The following is a 10,706-nucleotide window of genomic DNA, read 5'->3' as shown; positions in this document are numbered from 1 at the left end:
CCTTGGACTGCAAAGAGATCCAACCAGTCCATCCTAAAGGAAATCAGTCCTGAATATTCATTGGAAGACTGATGCTGAAACTCCAGTACTTTGGCCACCTGATGGGAAGAACTGACTCATTTGAAAAGACCCTGATGCTGGGAAAGATTGAGGGCAGGAGGAGAAGGGGACGACAGAGGATGAGATGGTTGGATGGCATCACCAACTTAATGGACATGAGTTTGGGTAAATTCCGGGAGTTGGTGATGAATAGGGAGGCCTGGCGTGCTGTGGTTCATGGGGTTGCAAAGAGTCAGACACGACTGAGCGACTGAACTGAACTGAACTGAACATTGTGATTTTAATTTACATTTTTCCTGATGACTAATAAGGTCAAGCACTTTTACATATATTTGCAGGCCATTTGGATTTCTTTTATAAGGTGCCTGTTTGAGGTACTTGGCCTATTATTCTACTGAAGTGTTTTTACTTTTTCATATTTTTTAGTAGTTGTTCTCCTACTCTGCAGCTTGATTTTTCACTATCTTAACGGTACTTTTTGATGAAGTTCTTTCTTCTGTTTTAGCTTACAGTTTTTATTATAACCAAGTAGCTTTACCAAACACAAAATTCAGTAGACTTAAAATTCTCATGCATTACATCATGCAAAATTGATTTCTGGCTTGTAATGATCCACTTTTATTATTTTTACTCAATATTATTTCCCATATAGGTTTTCATATATTTACATAGTTTCTTTTAACTTTTTCAGCACATATCATCTTTTTAAAAAAATCTATTTATTCATTTATTTGTGGTTGTGATGGGTCTTCTACTGCTGTGTGAGGGCTTTCTCTAGTGTTGAGCAGGGGCTCCTCTTCCTTGGGGTGCACGGGCTTCTCATTCAGCACATACCATCTTATTTAATTCTTGCATTGTTGGTTGGTTCATTGGTTTAGTTGCTAAGTCATGTCCAACTCTTTTGTGACCCCATGGACTACCCTGCCAGGCTCCTCTGTCCATGGGATTTCCCAGGCAAGAATCCTGGATTGGGTTGCCATTTCCTCCTCCAGACTGATGAAGTTTGAAGAACTTGTTGTGCCTGCCGTGTCTTTATGGTTAGTGCTTTTTTGTGAATGTGTGTCCAGATGAATATTTTTTCAACTTGCGATCATACAAGCATTATCCTATACTGCTATCTACTAAAGGCTTTTCTTCTTCTTCTTTTTTTACTAAAGGCTTTTTTAGTTACTTTCATATTTCAGTTTCTATCAGCCTACAATTGTTTCTGTGATATGAAATTGGCATCACATTTTTTTTAAAATTTCATTATTTATTTTTGGCTGCGTTGCTTTGCACGGGCTTTCCTCTAGCCGCAGTGAGCAGAGCTACTCTTCGTTGCGGTGCACAGGTCTCTCAGCGTGGCTCCTCTTGTTGCAGAGTGCGGGCTCTAGGTGCGTAGCTCCAGTAGTTGCAGCATGCAGGCTCTAGAGCGCAGGCTCTGTAGTTGCGGCACGGCATGTGGAGTCTTCCCAGACCAGGGATCAAACCTGTGTCCCCTGCTTTGGCATGCAGATTCTTACCCACTGCACTACCAGGGAAATCCTGGCATCTCACCTGGTTCCCCTCCCCTGCATGGACGTACCCCGTTGCTGCAGCACTGTCCACTGAAAAGGCCGTCCTTTCCCCACTAAACTGCAGTGTCATCTTTGTCACTAATCAAATGTTCATACACGTGTGGGTTTCCTTCTGGGCTGTGGATTCTGTTTCACTGTTCTATACTTCTCTCTCCTGTGCCAGTGCCATACTCAGCTTTTAAATAGATCCTAATAGCTGGAAGAGCAGTTTCCCCACCTTGTTCTTTTTAGTCACGTCTTAGCTTTTCTTGACCTTTTCATTTCTGTACTTGGCGAGTCTTGTGGGATCTTAGTTTCCCGACCAGGGATGGAATCCATGCCCCCTGTAGTGGAAACACAGAGCCTTAACCACAAAACCGCCAGGGAAGTCCCTGCATTTCCATACAAACTTTAGTCAGCTTACTATTTCCTTACAGAAAAAAACTAAGCATAGTACGGATTTTGATTGACATTGCATTGAACTTTTTAGATCAACTTGGGGGAGAATTAATAGTTTTATAATATAGAATTTTCTGAACTGCAAAGTATTTCATCATTTGTTTTTTTTCAACTCTCTCAGTAGTGTTTTTTTATTTTCTGTATAAACAATCTTGCGTACTTTTTGTTAGATTTAGTCCTAGCTGGTCAATATTTTGAGGCTATGTTAAGTTGTATTTTTATTTCATGTTGTGGATACACAGAAACACAATCACTTTTCTTGGTCAACTTTGTATCCAGCAACCTTGCTAAATTCCCTTTTCAATTTTAATAATTCGTCTAAAGGTCTTTTAATTTATCTGCAGGTTTTCTAACAATCTGGAGACCAGACAGCTACCGCTGCTACTGTTAGCGTTGTTGCCTTCAGTACAACTGCCTCACCCAGAAACTGGAGCCCAGTGGAGTGTGGAGTTCTGCCATTAGAGACACTTACTTTTCAGCAGAAATCATCATCTCCCTTCTCCTTTCCAGGTCCTATGGATATGCGTCTAATTGGTGGAAGATATTCACAGTCATACCCTGGCAACAAGGGAATTGCAATTTTTCAGGTTTCAGACCCCACCAAATAGAAGAAGGGTTATGAGGTGGCTTAAGAGAACCAACCAAAATAACTACCACTTTAGCCAAAATACCAATCAAGAACTGAGGGGGAAATAAACACATTTTAAGACAAAGGAGGAGGTTTCTCAATTGCGTTCACACTGAAAGAGATACACAATGTACTCATGAAAAAGGAAACTGAACACAGATTCAGGGAGCGTGTGTGGTGGGTGAGGGATGAGAGAGAAGGGGGTATATAAGGGTTCAAAACATGATAAAATTAGCAGGATTTTGAAGGTGTGTTATGGGCATATGGGTAAACAAGTAGAAAGTGTAAATGTAACATGAAAGAAAGTCCAAATATAAATCTAAATACATATGAGAGTTTAGTATGTGAAAAATATGGCATTTTAAATCAATGGGGAAAAGATGGAACATTCAATACAGTGTAAAAATTGAAAACCACATTTAAAAACTTAGAACTCCATTTTTTTTTCCCACTTCATTCTTTACAAAAAAATCCATTCAGCTAGCTCAAATATTAAAACATCTAAAAATTAAGCCACAGAAGTGGAGGAATTTTATAATAATCTTTAAGAGGGAAAGGCTTTTCTAGGTATGATTTGTGATCCAGAAGACATAAATGAGTGTTAAATTTAGTTAGATGAAACATTTAAAAATCTTTAACTAAATCAAAAGAATGGGGAGAGGAAATATTTTTAATCCATGTCTCTGATACAGTATGATGTTTTACAATATTTGATGAGCTCTCAGAAATCATTCAGAAAAAGGCCAGCAACCCAGTAGGAGACTGGGAGAAGGCAGCACATGCAAGGTGACACCAGGGCAGCACGAAAACCCTGCTGGGATGAGGAGCTGCAAACAGGTGTTCCCTTCAAGCATCTGTCCCTTCTGCCCCTTCTGGTCCCAGAGCTGGGGGATTTCAACCTAAGGAGACTGCCTTCTCTCAGTGCTGCTTCTCCTAAAGGAGATAAAGGGGAGAGCTAACCACAGGAATGATCAGCAGTGAGTGGTTCAGTGATGTCTGATCACGCGCTCTTCTTTCTCCTTTATTGCCCTGGAGAGACACGCACTAGTCCTTGCCTTTGACCTTCCCCATTACACACTATCAGAAACAGTAACTAAGATCTCAGATAGTGCATCAACTCACAGGTTAGGACAATTAGACACCTAAGGATTACAATGATCTCCAAGCACATCTCCTTGGCCCCTCACACATAATGTGGAGGAAGGCACAGCAGAGAAGCGCCAGAGCAGGACCCTCTAAACGACAGGACTAAGGAGGTATTGCTACCTCTTGCCAGGTCTTGCCAGGTCTAAGGAGGGTATTGTTACCTCTCTTGTCCTGGCCACCATCACCTGGGTACTGTCAGAGCTCCTAATAGGTCTCCCCACTGCCCTTTTACTCCTCTAACATTCCACTCTCCACAGTGAGCTTTTCAAAACAACAGAATGTCCCTCTTCTGCTCAAACTGTGCCCCCTCCTGTCCCAATGGCTTCCGGGCTCCTTATGTGAAGCACCCGGACCACCTCTCTGACCTCACCCTCGGCTCTGCCCTGCTTTATGGTCCTTGCTCATTCCATGCTGCTTCCCTCCTAAGGGCCTTGCCACTTGCTACTCCCTTTTGCTCAACGCACTGTCCCAGATCTTCACACAGCTGGCTGCTTCACATCATTCAGTTTCAGTTGCAGGTCATGGCCTCAGAAACTTCCCTGATCACCCATGTAAAGCACACCACCCAAGGCATGATCAAACACACCATCCTGTCCTATTTTACAATACTATCGCTACCCAGAATTACCTGAAATTGCCATGTACCTACTGGCTTACTGTCTGTCCCCACCTGCCCACCCCCAGAAGGGCTTTGTTCGTTTTGCTCACCATTGCATCCCAGCACCTCAAGTTCCTGATACTTGGGTGCTCAAAAAGCTTTTGCAAATAAACAAAATGAACAGATACATGACACATGTAACAGGCCAGTCTTCAGGAAAAGCACAACTATCCCTGGCATTTAAATCTGAAATTTCTCCCGTGCTTTCTCACAGGAAGATATGGTGTAACATAGCAACCGTCAAGAACTTTTTTATGGTGGCATGAAAAATGAATTTCATAAAGCTCCTTTTTTTTTTAACCTGGCCCGTGGCATGTGGGGTCTTAGTTCCCCACCCAGGGATCAAACCTGTGCCCCCTATAGTGGAAGCACAGAGTTGTCTTAATCACTGGATTGCCAAGGAAATTCCATAACATCTTTTGGAATTCCATAACATCTTTTAATATATATTGGTGTGGTATAATACCTAAGAAGGGTATTTAGTAAAAAAAAATTTTATTAAATGCAATTGAGTTGGAGGGAAGTTCTGTCAAAACCATACCATCCAGGTATGGAGCTCTCTAATAATTTTTTCAAGATTTTTTTTTTTTTTTAATGTGCACCATTTTTAAAGTCTTTACTGAACTTGTTACAATGTTGTTTCTGTTTTTTGCTTTTTTGTCCATGGGGCATGTGGAATCTCAGCACCTCCTGGATGTGGGCTTCACTATTAAGAGAAATAGAATGTCTGTCTGGGACAGGGCTTGAATATATTTATTTTTAAAAAGTTCCATAGGAGACTCTGATGCATAACCTCAGTCGGACACCTCTGATCTGGATAATCCTCCATAAATATTACTTACCCCAACTGGTGTTTAGATATTCCATGTTGCCAGTTAGTGTAGTCAGCTGACCTGAGACCAGGAATGCAATCCTCCTGTGAAGCCTGAGGCCCCTAAGAAGACAAAGTACCTAAATAAAGGTACCTGTGGGTTGGACTGAGATTTTCTTTAGAAAAATAGGTCTTTAAACTTTTTAGATTCTTATAGTTATACTAAAATCAAAAATTGGACCCCAAACTGCAAAAATGAAATTTACCCTTTCAGGTAGACATATGGTGGGAATATTGGTGTTGCAGTTTCTGAGAGTGCTGTGGTTAAGATAAGGCAGGGGAGCAGTTGTGTGGCATGACATTCTAATTTTATCTCTCAGTATTGAGAATTGGGGTTCTTGGGGGTGGGGAGATACAGATGCGTGATAGAAGAAGTTCAAGTCAAAACCCTAAAGTCCTAAAGGGGCATGAGGGGACTTTTGGGGGGTAATGGAATGTTCTGTATTGTCACATGGTGGTGGTTATTATACACATGTCAGAACTCATAACGTGTACCTTTAAAACAAATTTACTGTATGTAAACACACACACTTGCCAGCTCTGAACACTGAAAAGGTCTAGGAAGAAAGACCACCTTCTAATAATGAGCACCCCTGGCACCCAGGATATAATCTCCAGTTTTCCAACAAAAGGAACCAGGGGTCCTCGGAGAAACCCTAACTATATAATCTCTATATTAGATACTACAGAAGCTCTCAAGCACTACTACAGTTGTGTCAAAAGGACTTGAGACAAAAGATAGGACAATTGTGCATGAAAAAGAATTAAAGAGGGCGAACCCAGCATTTCTCCCCTTTCCCATACCCCTAAGCAAACAGTAGATGAGATATTTTCCTTCATACAAGTATTTTAGCTAATAAATAAAGAAGGTGAAGCCACCTCTTAAAAACTGGCTGATCTGGGCATTGGTCAATGATTGCTGGCATTCCCCCAAGAGAGAGAATCAGATATTTTGCCCACCCTCCTCCCCACACCAAAGTGATCAAGCCTCTGGATTCAATTTCCAATCTATAGGAGATACAGAGGAATAGGCTAAACTAAACCAAGGTGATACAATTTGCAAAATCCAAACAGTAGGAAACACTAGTAGATAAACGTTTCATAAAAAAGTACAAGTGAGCAGGAGTGCTCAAATCTGTAAGGATAACAACCAACTTGAATAAAGTAGACCTTATTTGGATCCTGATCCAATTATGAGACAGTTTTTAATAGAAACTAAGTGGATAAAGTAGTTCAGTCGTGTCTCTTTGTGATCCCATGGGTGATCCCACCAGGCTCCTAAGGTCCATGGGATTCTCCAGGCAAGAATACTGGAGTGGATTGCCATTTCCTTCTCCAGGGGATGCTCCTGACTCAGGGATCAAACCTCGGTCTCCTGCATTGCAGGCAGATTCTTTACCATTTGAGCCACCAGGGAAGCCCATAACTGGATATCTGATACTACAGATATGATTTTTAAAACTTTTTATTATAATCCTCAGACATACACAAAAAGCAGGACAGTGAACCCATGTACCCATAACTCAACAACTCAGGACTATCCTTATTTTTCACCTATATTCTACCTCTTTTTTAAAACTAAATTTTAAAACAAGTCTCAGATATCATATATTTTTACTCAAAAATATTTAAGTACATGTCTTTCAGATAAGGATTTTTAAAAAGAAAAATAAAGCCGTAATATCATGATCACACTCAAGAAAATTCTCAATAATTCCTTAATATCATCTAGTGTTAATTTTTTCAGGCATGAAAATGGTTAACAAAAGATCCTGAACTAAAATATTTACAAACGAAATGATAGCTGTGACCTGCTTTGTATAATATGGAAGGGTGGTGTTGGGTGGATGAGGCAAGACTGGTCATAGGTTGATGGTTATTGGTACTGGGTGATAGGTACGTGGAGTTAATTATACTGTCCTGTAGATATCTTTGTGTTTGAAATTCTCCCCAAGAGCAAAAACTAAAAACCTACTAGGTAAGGTCAACTCAGACAAGTTAGCCAACCTTTCGAGACACTGTATATAAATCATCAGTTGGGATATCTGCCAAGTTGGCAATGACAACAGAGTCAACACAAACATAATCAGCACATAAACGTTTATAGAATGAGATACTCATATTAGACTACGCCATTTAACATTTATTTTAGCTTGCTTTTCAAAAATCAATAAATGTTCTAATTTAGTTTTAGGTTAATCTTTGATATCTGAGAGTGTACATAAAGACCTTTGCTTTCCTGACAACAAAACCCATTTCAGAGACTAAAAGACAGTACTGTAGCACCAAAGGATAAAGTGTCTTTGATCCAAATTAATCATGATATCCTCATGCCCTTGGACAATGATTGGCCTAGTAATGATCGTGTGATTCAGTTCTGATGAATAAAAGTAAACACGTCTTCTGATTAGGATGTTTGGGAAAGCGTTTACTTTCCTAATTAAAAAGGGAGAGAGTCATGGTTGGCTAGTTCTTATCTCTTTGACTTTCTTTCTAACTAGAGTGTAGCTGAGGTTAGAAATACAGCAGCCGCCTTGTGACCAAGAAGCAACAAGTTGACAGATATAAGCCATATACTGAAGATGGTGGAAAGACAGCAAGAGCTTCGGTCCCTAACTACTATAAAGGAAAAAATTACACCAGCTCCGGACAGTCTAAACCCTTGATCGCTTGTTATTAGAAAAACAATCCCCAATTTGCTTAATCTAGTAGTCTTTTTCTTATAGTTGAAAATATTCCTGATACCATGAAATACATCAAGAAGTAGTAAAAACAATGAAAAAACAAAGCACCAAAAACATCCACTTAAGTGCAAAAGGGTTAAACAACAAGAAAGTTAAATAAGACAACCAACTTAGGAAAGGTGAATATTTATTATACAAATATTGAAATCTATACATTCTTAGCTGATGATATATATTTAGTTAAAAAGTCTTTTACTTTGGATATATGCATCATCTCCTTCATTGTGGTGTCTCTGCTTCTCAACTGTATTAATCCATTCTCCAAAGTAGCTTCAGTAATCAACACTGTGAAGAGGATACTCATTTCATCATATCTAAGAAAAAATAGTTAACCAAAACATATGAGCACAAATATAAATTGGAAATTCACTACATTACCAGCATTAATTACTCTGGAATCAATGTCACTTTCCAGAGCCACAAAACTCAAAGGCAGTGTTGGAGAGCTAAACCCAAAAACAGTTTTCTCAAGTTTCTGAACCATTTTCACAGTAAAATCTTCAGAAAATTTCTGACGTATTGTGATAGCTTGGAAGCCATAAAAGAAAATAAAATATAAGAAATAAATACTGTCAGGAAAAAAAAAAAGAAAGAAATATTGGTATCTCAAAACAACATCTGGGATGATATTATGTATGAACCTCAGAATAACCTCGGCCTTTTGGTATGTGGATACAATCCAAGAAAATTATTTTAGACCCAACTCTCTTATACAACTACAATAATATTAGATCCAGTGCACAACAAATGATACCAAAACCCATGTTTGATACATAACTTAGTATGCTAACTTACAGTTTCTAGTTTAGCAGTAACTGAATACATTCCACACTGGCCTTCTTTTTGCTTCAGTCACACACTAGGTCATTACTATTTCTCTTCTTTGTAGGACTCCACCAGAAATTATCTTATTTATCTACTTACTTGTCTATAGTCTATTCTAGCCACTGCAATATAAGCATCACAAGAACAGGAAACTTTGCTGTCTTGTTTGTTGCTGTATCAAAGTACATAAAATATAGTAGGTGCTTTATCTGAATGAACATATTCTGGGACAAAGCAAATAAATATCCTGAGACATAAAGCCTTTACTATGTAAAGAACAAACTTAACTTGATAGTGTCCTTAAGACTCCAAGGGTAAGACTTTAGAACTGAGAACATTGGAAGGTTCAAGTACTACTACTTCATTTTATATATGATAAAACCATCAGCTGCTCTCTCTCTAGAAACCTGTTTTTCTTCTGAAAGGTCTATTTAATAATTTACTAGAGAACTGAGGAACAAGACACTGAGCTTCACAACGTATCACCTAAAAGACATGTATTTGACACAAAAAGCTAAAAAAAAACACAAAAAAACCCCAAAGTAAGGGAAATGAACTGTTTTATTGAAAAACAGAAGTCATTGGAAAGAGCAAGGCTAAGACTAGAGACAGGGAGATCGATTAGGAGATTAGTTCAGTGATTCAGCCAAGAGATACTAGTAACCTTAACTTGAGTAGGGACAGTGAAGATGGGGAGAAATGGACGTGAGATACATTTAGGAGGAAGACAAGAGTCAGTGATGCACCGGGTAAGGGAGAGGTAGGAATGCAGGACAATATCCAGGTTTCAGTCTTAAGTAATCAGGTAAACAGAGGCACCAATCAACTGAGAAAACCTGTTCTCTGTTCTCTGGAATGAAATTACCTTCCACTCAGCCTGAGAATGAACCATAAGAACGAGCAAGAAAAAGGCACTCCACTCAGGTTCCCACAGTCCTGATTCAACAAACGCATCTAATAGGAGTAATTCCATTCCTGATAAACTGAAAACCTCAGGGACACATACTTCATGGTAGGAGTCCTGAGGTTTCACATAGCACATGGGTAAATATACCTGATGAGTACTGCTTCCTGCTGTAGCAATTAACTAAGGGTTTGTGGTTCTATAAACAGAACAGTTAGGAATAATTTTAAACTACATTATATATACATATTCAGAAGAGGTTTGTTACCCATAAAGTACAGAAACATCAGATAATCAAAAACTCTGAATAAATACAATTCTTTTTAGCAACCAAAAAGATAATTCTCACTTTGAATAAAGTTGTTCCAGTGAAGACTGCACAGTTTCCAGATAACCAGGCCACACAGAAATTCCATTCTCCAGTAATTCATTAAACAGCCCTTGACAAACCTGGGGAAAAATACAAAAACTCTGAATATTAAAGAGAGAAAAGTAGCTAGAAGTAGTACCCTATTTTTATGAAACCACCTATCATCTTTTTCAATCTTTAAAATGGGCATAAATCCTTTTAATTACATAATATTGTTGATAATTTTATATATTATATATTTATAAACTGTATATTTCTTAAGAACTTAAACACTGCAAGGCGTGTTAGTTGTTTAGTCGTATCCGACTCTTTGAGACTGCATGGACCACAGCAGGCCAGGCTTCTCTGTCCATGGAATTCTCCAGGCAAGAACACTGGCTGCTACTGCTGCTGCTAAGTCGCTTCAGTCGTGTCCGACTCTGTGAGACCCCATAGACGGAAGCCCACCAGGCTCCCCCGTCCCTGGGATTCTCCAGGCAAGAACACTGGAGTGGGTTGCCATTTCC

General features: G+C 39.2%; 2 protein-coding genes across 2 annotated transcripts in view; one reads left to right on the top strand and one right to left on the bottom strand.

The window, feature by feature from the left end:
- The window catches only part of MILR1 (mast cell immunoglobulin-like receptor 1), a 38,182-nt gene extending 35,109 nt beyond the window's left edge, over nucleotides 1-3,073 (top strand). The window contains exon 9 of the mRNA XM_010856415.1: nucleotides 2,399-3,073. The gene's annotated coding sequence lies outside the window, so the exon portion shown is untranslated. The remainder of the gene's footprint in view (nucleotides 1-2,398) is intronic.
- Nucleotides 3,074-8,211: 5,138 nt separating this feature from the next.
- Nucleotides 8,212-10,706, bottom strand: part of POLG2 (polymerase (DNA directed), gamma 2, accessory subunit) — an 18,463-nt gene continuing 15,968 nt past the window's right edge. Inside the window, exons 7-8 of the mRNA XM_010856407.1 lie at nucleotides 10,180-10,280; nucleotides 8,212-8,415 (exon numbers count right to left, since the gene is read on the bottom strand). Of these exons, the coding sequence (XP_010854709.1) occupies nucleotides 8,250-8,415; nucleotides 10,180-10,280 (267 nt within the window). The 3' untranslated portion in view covers nucleotides 8,212-8,249. The remainder of the gene's footprint in view (nucleotides 8,416-10,179; nucleotides 10,281-10,706) is intronic.

Source organism: Bison bison, unplaced genomic scaffold (assembly GCF_000754665.1).
Source record: "Bison bison bison isolate TAMUID 2011002044 unplaced genomic scaffold, Bison_UMD1.0 scf7180017864371, whole genome shotgun sequence".
NCBI classification, from domain to species: domain Eukaryota; kingdom Metazoa; phylum Chordata; class Mammalia; order Artiodactyla; family Bovidae; genus Bison; species Bison bison.
The sequence above is the reverse complement of the archived record's forward strand: the minus strand, read 5'-3'. Positions and strand labels throughout refer to the sequence as shown.